Below are 16,001 nucleotides of genomic sequence, written 5' to 3' on the forward strand. Positions count from 1 at the left end.
TGAAGTCCTTGTATCCTCAATCTTGTATTCTGTTGAACTGCATTATTTCCACAGTCGTTTGGCATTGTTTTAGATAAGAACATTTATTAATGCATCAGAGAACTAGATGTATTCACAGCTCTGACATGCTAAGTAATGTGCAAACCTTGAACAAAAGTAATCTGCCAACTGTCCAGAAACTCATTTGTTTTATCCCAATTTGCTCCAGCTTTTGGTAACGAAAGCCTGGTTTGGGACAACACAAGAGGATTCTTCACTATAACTTTTCAATGCAGTTGGAGCCCAGAATAATGGCAGTAGCTCTTACTCTCTGTGCTACTTATTTCTTCCCCCTCCTATGGGGTCATCTTCCTAGACATCACTATGTAACGGACCTGTTGAAGTGGGTGATGACAAATTTTCTGAAAGTCACTGCACAGGTGTTCAAAATAGTAGGCATGGGATCTGTTGCTGATGGGGTTGATTCCATCCTTTCCCCAACTAACACTCATCTCATATTAGTGTGACAAAGCTGTAAAGAAAAAACAGAGCTATAATAGGTGTATACCTAGCCACTAGTTAGCTTACTTAACAAATCTTGGAAAGGATCCCAGGATGACTGTTCTCATAATAAAATCATTTCTGGATTATAAATTGTGCAATAACATTGTCCTTGGGTGTGACTTTTTGCCACAAGATATTGCAAGGTTTAAGCTATAACAACCCTTAGGATAGTTTGTACTTTAATGTTTTTATGTTGCAGTTTTAGGCTTGCAGAAAGAAAAGAGACAAACGAAAGAGTGGCTAAAGATAAGGGAAACAGGGAAGAAGATGCCAGAAGGTGGAAGAAGGGAAATCATCAAGGGGAAAGAGTTGAAAGATTAGACAGATAAAATAGTAAGACTGAAATGAAGGACTGGAGGTAGAGAGCTAGTGGTGGAGAAGGGAGAACACAGACAGCATGTTCTTGTCTGATAATGTTAATTTTGTGTTTAAAATTTGCACAATCCTGTGCAGAGATGGATGCAGAGGAGGAGGCTGGAAAAAGGGCTTAAAGAGAAAATAAAAGGTAAAGAGAAGCCAAAAATAATTATGTGCATGTAATGTTTGTGTTTGCATTTTATTTTTTGATAGATGAATACAAATTGCTTGGTCTGAGAGTTAACTGGCCCCAAAACAAAAATAAATTAGTCAGCTTGGTTCTTATGCTACAATTACAGGAAGATGGGTTGCCATAGGCCAGATTTTAATATTTAATTGGCTTCTTTTTTGGCCCTCCTGGCACTCTTTGAGTGCTTCTAGTACAAGAAATTGATAACAATAAATGACCATATACCATTAATTAAATATTAAGTGTTAATAGTAGTATTAAACATTAAAGTTCAGATTCTCAACTCACAATGAGCAGCATATTACTCCATGATTAAGCCCACTGAATTCAATAGGACTAGTTATGGAGTAGATGAAACCAAGGTAAATTAAGGGTGGCCTAATTTGAGATGTATATAGCATCATAATTTTGCACTTTAAGGACTGTAAAAAAGATATGACCTCTCCCAGAGAGCCTGCCATGAATACTGAACAAAAAGAGAACAGGCAAAGCAAGAGATTAGGGAAAAGAGGGACAAAGGTTAAAATAAATGGGAGTAAGATTAGATAGTGAGTAAATCTTAGACTGAGATGGGGTAAAAAAGAAGTAAATAACACAGGAATGAAGGTCAGTGGGGGATAAGCAAGATGAAAGAAGTGGCTTTGGAGAAGGGATGTGAAGGAAGAGAGGACACTTGGCTTTCAGGAACAGAGATGTTGTTGCAGATGTAAGGAGCAGTATAAAAAGGCACAAATGGTGAAGAAAGTAAAGATGAAAAAGCTTTTTGGTTTTCTTCATCTTTCTCTGGCCACTGGACTAATGCGTGAAGTAAAGAGGTCCTCTGACATGCTGATAAAAACAAGGGACTATTAGTGTACCCTGGCATGGATGCTGTCTATGAACTTCTGGTGTGCTTCATACAGTCTTGTATTGACCACTAGTCTGAGTTGCTGGATATCAAGCTATTTTGAAGCCTGTTTGCTTGACAGGTAGTATTGTATGTCACTAACGTTTCTCTTGAAGCAATGACAGTGATCTTCTGGAGAGCCCTGGATCTGGAATCCTTGATCAACCTCTTGCTACAAAACTTACGAAGGGAAAATACATTCCGATTCTTAAGGGGGTTTTAAACTTACTCTTAGAACACTTACAAAAATAAATGGCATACTGTAAGAATGGCTTAGAGACTATGATAGGTACTAGCACAGCAATAAAGATACGAGCATTGTGGTTTGTCAACATCACAAACTCTGTAGATTTCAATGAGATCTAGTAAACTGTGCTGAATTACACATAATTGTTTTGTTTTACGAATTTTCTGTAAATTGCATGGTTAACAGAGCAAATGGCAGGGAGAAATCTAGAAGACAGTAACACTATGAAAAAGACCTAGCAGTGATAGTGGACAGCAAATCATCCAAGGATTTGCAAAGTGATATGGATGTAATAAAAGGCCCATGCAAATTTGGGTTGCAAGCTCAAAGGGCCATTCTTATGGAACAAGGCAGTAATAGCCTGGCTCCATGTGGTTTCAATGTGACCACACCTGAAATACTGCAGCCAATAGTAGAATATTGACAGAAAGATATTGACAAACAAGAGGAAGTTCAGAGAAGAACAACAAAACAGAATTGGGGATTGGAAGGAATTACATGAATGATGATGAATTTAATATGTACAATTTGTCTAAACAATAACCTACAGGAGACATGATGATAGTCTGCAAATATATCAAAGGATATTAATACCAAAGATTTAGGGGATTTCAGTGGGGTAAATGGGGAATAATTAAGAGTAAGTATCAAGATGGTGAACATTTAGGCTGAATATAAGGGAAAACTTCCTGACCTGTGATAGCAAGTAAAAATGCTCTTGCCAGGGCTTTGATGATGGTAAGTGAGGTATAATTCCTCCCAAAACATACTTATGCCTGTGGATAACCTCTATTATAGCCACTGTTAACTTGAGGGTTTATTTAAATGGAGGAAGCACCTACACACCAGAGATTTTAACTGCAACCCTTTATTCTTTTAATCCAGTGTTGTTTGAAGAGAGAAAATCTTTAAGAAAGACTCAAGAAGCATGAGACACTAAAATCCCTAGTCAGAAGAAAGAATACCAGTCATAGGATGAGATCTCCATTTTCTTCATCAGTGTCAGGGCCTTACTCTCTTTGCTGGATTGTATTCTAACTACATTATATTCTTTCTAAATGAGTCAACTGTTCATTAACATGCTATTTTGTGGAGCAGCTACCAGACTGAGAATTAGAGTGTTCGGGTGTATTCTGAGCCTGGGGGAGTCATTTAACCTCCTTGTTTCTCCATCTGAAAAATAGGGATACCCATCATTTCCCTACCTTTGAAAAGAACTTTTTGATCTACCCATGAAAAGTGCTGTATTAGTACTAAATTATTTTTACACTAATCCTGCAGCAAAAGTCAGATCATTTTGTACTTTGCAATGAGTGTTATTAACAGTATTTTACAGTGCCTATTTTATTTTGTCTGTGCAAAACCCAGGCTGCTTGCTCCTCTAGTAAAGCCCAAATAATAAGCTTGCAGAGTGAAGAAGGCGTTACATATGCTAAATGCACCAATCCAACCATACATTGAACAAGATAGGCACTTAGGGTTATTGAGGGAAAATAATTTCTTTTAGGTATTTATAGTGCTCTAATAATCGTAAGTATCCAGGCACGTTACAGTTTCTGAACCATACTAGGCATGTAGATGTCTGCAGCTGCCACAATCTATTTGTTCATCCCTACTAACTGGAACAAACTGTTTAATTTGTTTCTCCTAAAAACTGTGTATTGTTTGCTCCAATTAACTGACACATATTCCACTTTTGGATTCTAGTCTCACCTGTTTTTAAGTAGTGTGGTGGCGGTTTCTTGGCTGAGAGCAACTGGAGCATATTCCTGAAATATCTTATGCAGTTTCTGGAAAGAGCTCAGCCATTTGCTCTTAGCTTGTTGTTTGCGTACAAGGTGCTGTGTGGAAGAATGAGACCCACAAACATGAGAGATGTGTGAAAATGAAAGCTGCTCAAAATATGATTAGAGAAACAAGCTAATTAACTTCTGGCAAGGACAGCAGGGGCCTAGAATTGAGCATGTGACTAGGAGTCAGGAGACATCAATTCCAGTCCTGACTCTGCCACTGACTTTCTGACTGGGTCTCACTGAGCTCAGTTACCCCATGTCTGAAATGGGATAACAAAGTACCTATCTGCCTTCAAGATCTGCAGATGTCAGAATTATTAGCATCATTATTAAGCAACACCTTCTGCTGGTGCATTTTGTACTATAAAGGGAGAAGTGTTGTTCATTTAAACACTGATAACTTTAGTTCGTAGATAATAGTGTTGAATGAAACTCCCTAGATCACTGAGTCCACCCTCCTCTGCAACTCTAGAAGAAACATTTCAGCCTGCACATAGCTGCTTAGAAATGACGTTTTCATTGTGTGGTGGTTTTTGTTTGTTTTGTTTTTTTTTTTCATTGATTCCATTTTAAATGAATGGAGAACAAATCTCTCAAACGGTTTGGAATCTTCTTCTTAGCATATGCGCAAAGTGCCTCAGGTGGCACGTGACCAGGATTCATCACTGAATTTGGTCTGCTGGTTTGGAATGAAAAACATCTATATTCCTTAACCAAAGGACTTCCAAACCGAAGTGATAAAACACAAACCTGATAGGTAGAAGCCTGTAAACACTTCGTTCAAAATTTTCATCCAGTTTGTACCACTGATTATGAAGCTGCATTTCTTTCTCATATTTGACCGCAAGTTTATGTTGTATGAGTGGAGACGCATTAGGAGAATCCTGCTCATCTGAAATATTTGATTCTGGTTCTTTATTGGTGTGAGTCTCAACTGTCTTTTCTTTTGATGACTTGTCAGTTCCCAGAATATTTTGGTTAACACCAGCCTGATTATCATCTACCTGTTCTGTTTTCTCAGTCAGAACTGCCTCTTTTGATCCACCATGTAGTACGTTACTTGGCATATTCTGCTTTAGCTTTATTGCAACCAGCTTTATGCTTTTAATTGTGTCTAAGTTTTCCTTTGATAAGATTTCTGGGATGACAGGATTGTCATGCTTTTGCCCAATGAAAACCTGAAAACAGAACAATGAGAAAATAAAGAGCCATACAAAGGGGACACAATACAGCCCTGGTACACACTTCATGCAAAAATCAAGGCCTTAAGTGTCCACAGGGTGTAACTCACTGGAGTATTTACCAATTACCTCTTCAATACACTAGTTCTGTAGGATGTGCATTGTATAGAAAATAAAATAAACAATCCCTAGAAAATATACTAGAAATCAATCATAGAAAATTAAACCCAAACTTACAAAGAACATTTGGTGTCTCAACTCCTGGCACTACTTCAGCATTTTCAAATGAAGTAAAACCATGCAGTGATTGTTGCTGACACCATCTTTTAGCCCCCATCTTCGGTTCAGCATCCGGAAGTTGTAACGTCTTTCTTTACAGTAATTGTACAGACGAGGGTATGACTTTTCCATCAATGCACTTCTTTCTGCCTTGAATCTGGCTCAAAAAACAAGCATACTGAGGCTAAATGGTTTAAATGAGTCAATGGGATAAATATTTCCCAAATAAAATAGGTGTTTAGAGACTATTGCATGGTTTGATATGCTTTTTCATTCATGACCAGATGGTGCTACATATAATACAGTCACCTAAGGTGCACTGTTTACGATCACCATGTGCACAGATCTTTCCAATCACAGTCTAGCCATTTTGCTCATAGGGTGTACATTGTAACTAAAGATTTAAAGACTCACAACCCTTTGGATGTTCACAATCCAGATGCAAATATTGTGAGTGGCTCCTTTCTCAAAAAATAGAACAGCTAAACCCAAATACTATATAGCACCCTTAAATGTTGGGATGAAAATCTGAAGGCAAATTTTGGAAGTCCATCTCCATCTCTTACATGCTGGGAACTGCACTTGCCTGAGGTACACAAACCTCACAGCAGATTTGTTCCTGTGTGCAAACTTTGTAGGGTGGTTTTCCTCTCCCATCTTTACATCAATTTTTTTATTAGCATCTTTAAAAACTATTTTGTCATCTTTTAAATGTGTTAGGTATAAATACTGAAATGCAGCATGCTTGACAGCTGTATTTTAAAGAGACATGGGAGAATTCCCACCTTTTATATAGACAGCCAATGCACAGTTACTGGAACCTCCACACCACTGTTAGGAAAAAGGAAATGTACCCAGACTTTTCTGAAGGGTTGGCTATGGCAGATTGGGAGTATTTTAGTGCTGATATCATGTGAAAATTTTATTGTTTCTTTTTTTAATAGATTGACTTGTTCATACTCTCACCAGTTACATGTTACATATTCTCACCAGTAACTGCACACCGCACCATAATAACTCTAGCTCAGGAACCAATCCATGCAACAAACCTCAATGCCAACTCTGCCCACATATCTACACCAGCGACACCATCACAGGACCTAACCAGATCAGCCACACCATCACTGGTTCATTCACCTGCACATCCACCAATGTAATATACGCCATCATATGCCAGCAATGCCCCTCTGCTATGTACATCGGCCAAACTGGACAGTCTCTACGGAAAAGGATAAATGGACACAAATCAGACATTAGGAATGGCAATATACAAAAACCTGTAGGAGAGCACTTCAACCTCCCTGGCCACACTATAGCAGACCTTAAGGTGGCCATCCTGCAGCAAAAAAACTTCAGGACCAGACTTCATAGAGAAACTGCTGAGCTTCAGTTCACCTGCAAATTTGACACCATCAGCTCAGGATTGAACAAAGACTGTGAATGGCTTGCCAACTACAGAACCAGTTTCTCCTCTCTTGGTTTTCACACCTCAACTACTAGAACAGGGTCTCATCCTCCCTGATTGAACTGACCTCGTTATCTCTAGCTTGCTTGCTAGCATATATATACCTGCCCCTGGATATTTCCACCACATGCATCTGAAGAAGTGGGTATTCACCCATGAAAGCTCATGCTCCAAAATGTCTGTTAGTCTATAAGGTGCCACAGGATTCCTTGCTGCTTGTTCATACTCGTTTGACGTTTCACACACTAGTAGGTTGACCAGACAGCAAGTCTGAAAAATCAGGATGGGGGTGGGGGTAATAGAAGCCTAAATTAGAAAAAGACCCAAAAATCAGGACTGTCCCTATAAAATCGGGACATCTGGTCACCCTACTCGCTAGGGTCCTGGAACTCTTATTTAAATGTTAAAAAAAAGTCTAGTGATGACTGCCATTTCCACTAACACACTTTTTTTGCCTAAATAATGTCTATTTAGATGGCAAGTTTTTCAGGGCAGGTACCTGTCCTTTTCTCCTCCCTCCCCCACCCCATTTTACATGTGCATAGCACTTGATATGTTCAGAGCACTGTACAAACAATAGCACACTAACTCCAGGCGGTAGATAGGTAGGTACATATTATTATTCTTACTTTACAGATGGAGAAACTGAGACAATAAGTGAAGCAACTTGCTGTAGGCCAAACAGTGAGTCAAGGGCAGTCAGATTTAGAACAACCTCCTGACTCCCAGTCTTATGCTCTTCCCCCAAACTAGACTTCCTAGCAAAGCTTTGGGCATTATATAGTGAATAATAATAATTAGCCCAGATGTGATACATGATAGTCCAGGAATCTCAGGGTGTGGGAGTATCCATGGTGGGAATGGGGCTGGTTTCCAATTGCTATACCTTGATAACCTCCGCAAATGTAGACCATAAAGACTTTCTTTCTGGCTGAATATAGTCTATTGATGTGTCCCCTAATTATAGTCCTGTCTCTGTCACTATCAGGAGGGTCCCGTTGTTTATCTTCTCCCAGATTAGCAGGCCCCTCCCAGCTCCTCAGTAACAAATAGGGTGACCAGACGTCCCGATAAAATTGGGACTGTCCCGATTTTTGAGGAGTTTGTCCCACATCCCAACCAGAGTACGGTCCGGATGCCATTTATCCTGATATTTTGTTTCCTGGTCTTCAGCGGCGGGCGCGTCTGTCTTTGGCGGCAATGTTTATTACTCGCCGCTGAAATACTGCCGAAGACTGTCCGCGACTGAAGGGCTCTCCGCTGAATTGCCACCGAACTCCCAGATGGGTGAGTGTAAAAAAACATGCCCCTCCCCCCACCCCACGGCGGTCCCGATATTTTCCCCTTAACATCTGGTCACCCTAGTAACAAAGGAGTAGAAGACTGTGTTTTCAGCCCTGCTTGCAGACTGGAGCTCCAGCTGAGCTGTACTTTGTGATGAGGACTCACTGTAGAGAGGTCTGTCTGCTCCATTATCCTGACTGGAATGCTCATTTTCAGCTAAAGCAACAGTTTCTGACAAAGCACTTTTCAATGAGTTTGTCATCACTCTATTTCCCTTGTCATCACTAATCTCCAGGCTCTTCAAGTGAGGTATTTCATCTGTTCTCTCTGTTGGCAGGACGCAGTTATTTAAATTTACCCCTCTCTGCATTGCTGTCGTGTGCCTTTTGAAGAATAACTCCTCTTCTGATAAACAGGTTTTATTCTTCTGTTGAGATCCATCTGAAAATGCACTGGAATTTGCATGGTGACTTCTGGCCTGATCTGTAGTTTTTTCTTTGGACTGAAGAGAAATAAAATTGTGACAAACCTTACTGCAGCACCATGTCAAAATATGTACAGACTAGGGCCAAAAAATGCAATGCAAATGTGCACACACAATTGTCATCAACTTCGGTGGGAGTTACAGATCTGTATGGACTGCAGGGGGTGAACTAGCGGCCTAATGGTAGAGTTCAGCATTGTCACATGAAAGACCTAAATTTGAGTCTTTGTCTCTTGTGGGAGTGGTGCAGACAGCACATCAAATCTATGTGGCAATGGGAGGGCCTTGTGTTGCTAAATGGAAAACCCTCCTAGAGGCTAGACTCCCTCATTTTACTTCTTGTCTCTCACTACATCAAATGTCAGCTCCTGTTCCTCATCTGCTGGCTTCTACATAATCTTCCCCCAACCTGAATGGTTGTTTTCATTTCCTTCTGCTTCTCATGTCATTTCCTACACTTTTCCCCATCCCCTTGCCTTTCGTTCCTCTTAAAGTAATGGAGTTTAAGACCAGAAGGCCTCCTGTGCAACCTCCTGTAGATCACAGGCCACCAATATCTCCCAGAACCTGCACACTAAACCCAACAACTGAAATTAAACTAAATTGTTACAGCCCACAGGAGACAGAACTATTATGTGCCACAGATAGAGCCTGGCAGACATGCCAACTCTTGCGAACAGATCTTGAAAGACACGATTTCTAAGTAAAACTAAGTCAGACTCATGATCTTGTGATAGAACTCTCAAATGTCAGGATTAGGGTTGTCAAACGATTAAAATAATTAATTGTGATTAATCGCACTATTAAACAATAATAGAATATCAATTTATATTATAAATATTTGTGGATGTTTTTCTAGATTTTCAAATATATTGATTTCAATTACAACACAGAATACAAAGTGTAGAGTGCTCACTTTATATTTTTGATTATTTTGTGCTTTCTCCTCTTCCACATATCTTTTTCCATACTCACTGGTGTTGATCCCTTCTTGTATGGAAGAAAACAATGATGTCAATAATTTTCTCACAAAGGGTGGGAGGGAAGAAAAAGATACTGAGGAAACGCCCTTACCCAAGGACCTGTTGGAAAACTCCCTTCACTACATGGGATGGGGGAGATCAAAAGAACTGCAGCTGATGGCCTCACTCCCTGAACACACCTTTTGGGCTCTCATCATTCCCCGACGTCTTAATTTGAAACCTTACTGACACACATTTTAAATAGAGCTCTACTTGTAAGTCTATCGCTGGACAATTGGGTTGATGTTTTTCACCGATTCTTACCCTCAAAGTAAAAGCCTCTGTTTTTCCCAAGGAAGCTTGACTTTCATCCTGAAGTGTTGCCTGACATCCAACAGGCTGCTTCAGCCTTCGAGCAAGGCGATGCTCCATATGATGCTAGAAACATGCGTAAGAGATGAATTAGCAAACTTTATTTTTCAGCTATTCCAAGCAATCTGAAAACAAGGGAAGTTGGCACATACCTTTAAATGGGACTTCACTTGTATGTCAGTTTCTCCACTTATTTTTGTACTGGGAACATGCCAATGCCAATATTGTCTCTAGATATCGAACAAAAATTAAGGGGTTCCTTAACAGTACATTTACACTTAATCCAGAAAGGTTTTTTTGTTGTTTTTTAAGAAAAAACTTGAAATGGTATATCCAAAACCCAAACCAAAATACCAGCTAAAACCAAAAAAATAGTCAATGAGTTAAATTCAACCGCTAGTTCAAGCCTCCTTCTGAAGAGTCACAATGTAATGGGACTTTCTCAAGATTTGTAATAAGGTATCAGCTTTGACAAATGATTTTAAAATCATGATAATTGAGCCATTCTTGAGAAACCCATTTCTCAGATAGGTACCTCTAGCAGTCCTGTATATTCTTAATAACTAACACATTAAGGCCCAAATCCTGATTGCCTTACTTACATAAATAGTTCCCTGAAGTCAATATAAAGACTAGCATGAATAAGTGAACTACAGTATGGTTCACACTTCCTCTGGGGCTCTCAATCCCCAGACTAAGAACTCTCGATCTACAGTAATGGAAATATTTACATGAGTAAAGCAAGGAAGACTGGGCCTTAACTATGCTTTCTATTGCTTAATTGTATTATTAGTTAGTACATTGAAATTCTACTGTTTTAAATTGAGCAAGGAAGAAAACACGTTTTTGCAGTTAAAATGTTTTCATTGTTTTTATTCGCTATTTTTCGGAAATACTTTAGATTTGTTTCCATAGCTCAGGAAATTAACTCACATATATCAGGGATGGCCAAACTTACTGACCCGCTGAGCTGCATATGATGATCTTCAGAGCTTGGCACACTTGCTGGAGCTCGGGGCTTCAGCCCTGCGGAGCACACTTGCTGGGCTTGAGGATTCAGCCTTGCTCCTGCTGAAGCCTCAAGCTCCAGCAGCTGCCTCCCACAGGGCTGAAGGCCCAAGACACACACCTCGCCCCCATGAGGCAGAAGCCCCTAGCCCTGCCACAGGGCAGAAGCCTTGAGACCCACCCCCACACACACACTCCCCAGTTTGGTAGGTAGAAAATGGGAGGGGAAGAGGGGGCTCTGAGAGCCACACTTTAACGGTAAAAGAGCCACTTGTGGTTCACAAACTGCCGTTTGGCCACTCCTGACATATATGATGGGGGTATAGAAACCCCCCAAGGCCCAAAATGGGATTAATGACAGCCTGTGTGCTCAATCAGCTACACCTGCACGAGATATCAAACTTGGAGGGAGGAATTAAAAGGGCTGAACAGAGGTCAGCTGGTGGCTGGTCAGGAAGAAGAGCAGATGGCTGGTGCTCTCTCTCTGAGAGACAGGGAGCTGAGCTGGATGCTAGCAGACAGAATCTCCCTGAAGGAAAGGTAAGCCTGCAACAGGGAGCACCAGGCAGTTGTAATGCAAAACTGGGTTCTCTGTGCTGGCAGAGAGGCCTTCAGGGAGCAGGAAGATTTCTGCAGGTTCAGTGAGGGGAGTGAATGACTGAATGTGCCAAGGAGCTTGGCAGCGAGCCTGGAGAAGGTGGTCAGATAGAGTGATGCCAATACACAGTGAGCCCAAGAAGAGACTGTGGGAAAGACCTACAGCAAGGTAGGAAGTGTAGTGGTCCAGGGAGGCAGCAATGGGTCTGTGCAGACAAGCCTCAACAGCCTATTCAAGGGTCCCTGGACCAGAACCCAAATGTGAGGAAGGGGAAGGATCATATGGGTATGTCTACAGTACAGCTGGGTGTGAGCCTCCTAGCCCAGGTCAGCAGACTCATAGTAGCATATGTGGGGCTCAAATTAGAGCACCAAAAGTAGCAGAGTGGATATTCTGGCTTGGCCCCTTTAGCGTAGGGGGTTGGTCGGTTTGACTCCCCAGGCTGCAGTGTCCATAGTGCTATTTCTATCACACAAGCTTGAGCCCCATGTACATTCATACGAGTTTGCCTTCCTGGGCTGGGACGCTCACTCCCAGTTGTGTATATATACCTAAAGTGACCTGGCCAGTGAGGCACAAGAAAAAGTAGACCGCCACAGGGGGCACCAAAGGAAGTGAGTTTTTGTTCTTACTCCAAATTTTAGAGTACAGTACAAAGTCACCTCAGGCCACTAGTCAGAAAAGGCTGTATTGTCCTAAATGAGCTCTGTATCTGCAGACATTAGTCTGCTCTAAGAGGAGAACAGTGATGTAAGCCAGAATTTAGCCTTATGACCATGGGCAGCACATGACTCCTGCACTTAAGGAGGCTGGACATGAGTGCTGGAAGCTCCCTAGAAGTGTGTGTGTGTGGGGGAAAGGAATTGGTGCCTGGATTATGGCCCCACACCCTACCTTAAGGCTCTGCCCATGCTTCACCCCCCACCTCCACCCCAGGCCTGCCACTCATGCCTCTCTGCCCTCTCCCCAAGTACCCCCACCCACACTGCTCATGCCTCTCCACCTCCTCCCTTGAAGACCTCCTCGCCTGCCACTTGCACCTCTCTGCCCCTTCTGCCAAGGCCCCCTGCGTGCCCACTTCTCTGAAGTTAAAGTGAAAAGCAGTGTCCCTGGTTACTGGGACCTCATTAAACCAGCACACTGAGACTCTGTATTGAAGTACATAACTACAAGCATCACTTGTGACTGTGTTGCTTGAGTATCCTCTAGCACTGGCCAGACTTCCATTCCAGAATGCACTGGGCTCAGGGTAAAACATAGTCCTATATTAGGGCACAGACTAACTGGAAACAGTACCTTTTCTACTTGTTCCAAAATCCTTGTCAAAAACCCATCCCAAGATATTGTATACTGTATCAACGGGAAAGATGTCTCCCAAATTAAGCTCTTAAATTGGCCTATTTGAGTATTTACACAAGCACATACACAAGGTAATTAGATATTTGTCTGCTCATATCACAAGCAGCTCACCTTGATACTGAATATTTTTAAACATTAAAATAAAATATGATCTTGGAATTGCCAACAATCAAAAATGTACAGAAGTATAAGAAACAAAACCAATGTTTCTGATTTTAAAACAATACCTTTTTAACTCTTCCAGACCATTTGTAATTTCTGCTAATCAGGCCATTCTAGCACTTTTGAAAAACATGTGTTTTGATTTCTCTCCCTCCAGAGAAGTCTGCTGTATAAATTCTCGGAATAGACTCTGTATGCTGAACTGTCCTTCAGCCAGTATCTTTCAATGAGAAGTAAAGAGGTCACATGAGTTCATTAACCTATTAGAATCTGTGTCAATATTTACAAAACATGCACATTAATTACAAATATTTAGTCGTGTTTTGGGATATATGTGACAACTTGCAGTGTGTGTGTGTTGGAAAAATATTTTTTTAAAAGTGCATTTAGCATTTGTAAAATGTGTTAACCTGCTTACTCAATGTGGTACTTGCCCTGAGGAACTACATTCAACCCAATCCTGTAAACAACCTCATTCACTACATGACCCTAGGTCATTTGCCTAGCATCATCCATCCCAAGCACTGTATGAGGCAGGAATCCTTGTGATGGGGAAAAGTATGTGATCATTTAGTTAGAGAGAGTATCACAGTGTATGTGCACAAGAGGGCAACCTTCATTCTGGCATTTCCTCACTTCTCAGTGATTGACTTTGCAACCTTAGCACTAGATTTTTTTAATGTGAGATTATATGGGCTATTATAAGGAAAAGATATAGGATGGTGGGGAGGGGGGAGATGAAAACAAAACCATGGTGTATATCAGTAGTTTAGCTAAAAACTTGTAATATTCTTGTGACAATATTAATTGGAGAAAAAAATAAAACTGATACTATAACATCTTGAGGCAGCTACAGAGGCCATGTACTTAGCCCACTGATGAAAATCTGATGTGTTATAATAGCAAAGGGGAACACCTTTTCCAGGTCAAGGGACCAACAATCTTCCAATTAGTAGAGATCAAACAGCTCCCTAGGCTGGAGGCTGTATCTCACATGAAAATGTTTTTTACATTATTTTCTTTACAAGAAATGATAAAATGTATTACTGACACAAAGATACTTATTAAGTCTACTCTTAAAAGTGAGTCTACATAAGATGTATCATAGAGTTTGTCTCTCAATGACACCATAACAGATACTTGGATTATGACAAAAATATCTATTCTGAATGATATGTAATTCACCATGAAAGTAACGTTGAACTCTATTTCTGGTAATTATCAGTGACAAAGGCTGCAGACAAAATTATGCTCTCAGACACCCACACAACCTATTAGTCTCCAATAAAGTGATGCAGTTATAATTTTGCGTGCTGTCTATGCCGTACCTTCTAATGCTGTGACCTTATCGGCTCTCACAACCCAGGCAGCTTGGGATCCAAACCCAGATGAGAGAGAGAGAGATCCAAATGTCAGAAATCTGGGGAATGGGACAAATGTATGTATCAAGCACTTGAAATCACACATGCTGCCAACATGGATGTTGATACTATGGTGATGTGAGCACCAGAATATAACCTCTAAGGTATATGGGGGTTGGAGGAAGCCCTTTGAGTTTTACAAAGACCGTCTGAGCCAAACAGTGATTGGATTTAGATTGTCATATGACCTGTTTTGGGGTCATTCCTCACTCACTCTGGGCGCTGGTACACAGTGGATGCAGTCTGTTGTTTCTGTCATCTTCATTAAATCTCTTAACATGCTCACCAGTGCCTCAGCCAAAATAAATACTCCCTGGAGCTGTTCTTATGGGGCTTATGGAGCATGTTGGTGAGTGTGAGAGACTTGATTTTCAGACTGAAAAACTGACAGCTAGTACAGTCTATTTTGGTGCAGTCTGGGAAGCTAGCACAGGAGCATTTATAATGGTGGGAAGAGCAGTGTAAAGGGTCCCTGGGCAGCCATGTAACACCCAGACCTCCCTTCACCACAAATCCTCTCCCATTTCAAAATAAATCTGGACCCTGATATACAGAAAAGGAATATGTTAGAATGATAGGAAACAGTATCTATGCTTCAATCTTTTGTCACATCCCAACATCACTGAATTTTCAGCTCTGTAGCTGGAGGCCCAGCTTTTAAGATTCTGGAGCAATGCAGATTGATTGTCCTTCCTTCCTTCTGAGTTTTGTGCTATATTGTGAAATTGTCTTTTGCTCATTTTCTAGTCTAATCTCCTCTAATGCTCCCTTCTTCCATCCTTAATTCTCACCCTTATAATATTTAGTTACTTAACCTTTATACTTTACATGCTGTACAAACATTTCCTCCTCACTCTCTGCTGCTCCTATTCACTCTCTCATTTGGTTTCAGGCCTGCTCTACACCTGACATTTAGATTGACATAGTTACATGGCTCAGAGGTGTACAAATCTCAGACCCCTTAGTGCTGTAGCTATGCCAAACTAACTCCCACTGCAGACACAGCTAGGTTGAGAAAAGAATGGTTATGTTGACTGGGAGGAAGTGTCTAGGCTATGGCACTGCACTGGTGTAGCTGTGCCCCTGTAGTGCAGACATAGCCCCAAGTCCTTTCCTCAGCAGGCTTCCTATTGTTTCCTCTGTCTCTCCAAATGCTAATGTGAGAAGCATGGGCACAATCCGGCCATGGCTACACTGGCGCTTTACAGTGCTCCAACTTTCGCGCTCTGGGGTGTGAAAAAACACCCCCCGAGCGCTGCAAGATACAGCGCTGTAAAGCCTCAGTGTAATCAGTGCCGCAGCGCTGGGAGCGCGGCTCCCAGCGCTGCAAGCTACACCCGTAAGGGATGTGGTTTACCTGCAGCGCTGGGAGAGCTCTCTCCCAGCGCTGGCGCTCCGACCACACACACA

The 16,001-nt window shown here is 41.3% G+C and overlaps 1 protein-coding gene across 2 annotated transcripts; it reads right to left on the minus strand.

Annotated features, from left to right (window-relative positions):
* Positions 1 to 380: 380 nt before the first annotated feature.
* LOC127047274 (uncharacterized) lies at positions 381 to 10,324 on the minus strand. Of its 2 annotated transcripts, XM_050945411.1 has the most exons (5): positions 10,196 to 10,324; positions 9,996 to 10,109; positions 8,584 to 8,727; positions 4,767 to 5,194; positions 381 to 511 (listed from the first exon to the last, which is right to left on the minus strand). In XM_050945411.1, the coding sequence occupies exons 2-5, from the start codon at positions 10,101 to 10,103 to the stop codon at positions 493 to 495; spliced, it is 699 nt and encodes a 232-aa protein (XP_050801368.1). In that variant the 5' UTR covers positions 10,104 to 10,109; positions 10,196 to 10,324; the 3' UTR covers positions 381 to 492. The 2 variants fall into 2 exon arrangements, with proteins under 2 accessions (XP_050801368.1, XP_050801369.1); XM_050945412.1 differs by lacking the exon at positions 8,584 to 8,727.
* Positions 10,325 to 16,001: the final 5,677 nt, after the last annotated feature.

The sequence above is a fragment of the Gopherus flavomarginatus genome, chromosome 3 (assembly GCF_025201925.1).
Source record: "Gopherus flavomarginatus isolate rGopFla2 chromosome 3, rGopFla2.mat.asm, whole genome shotgun sequence".
In the NCBI taxonomy this organism is placed as follows: domain Eukaryota; kingdom Metazoa; phylum Chordata; order Testudines; family Testudinidae; genus Gopherus; species Gopherus flavomarginatus.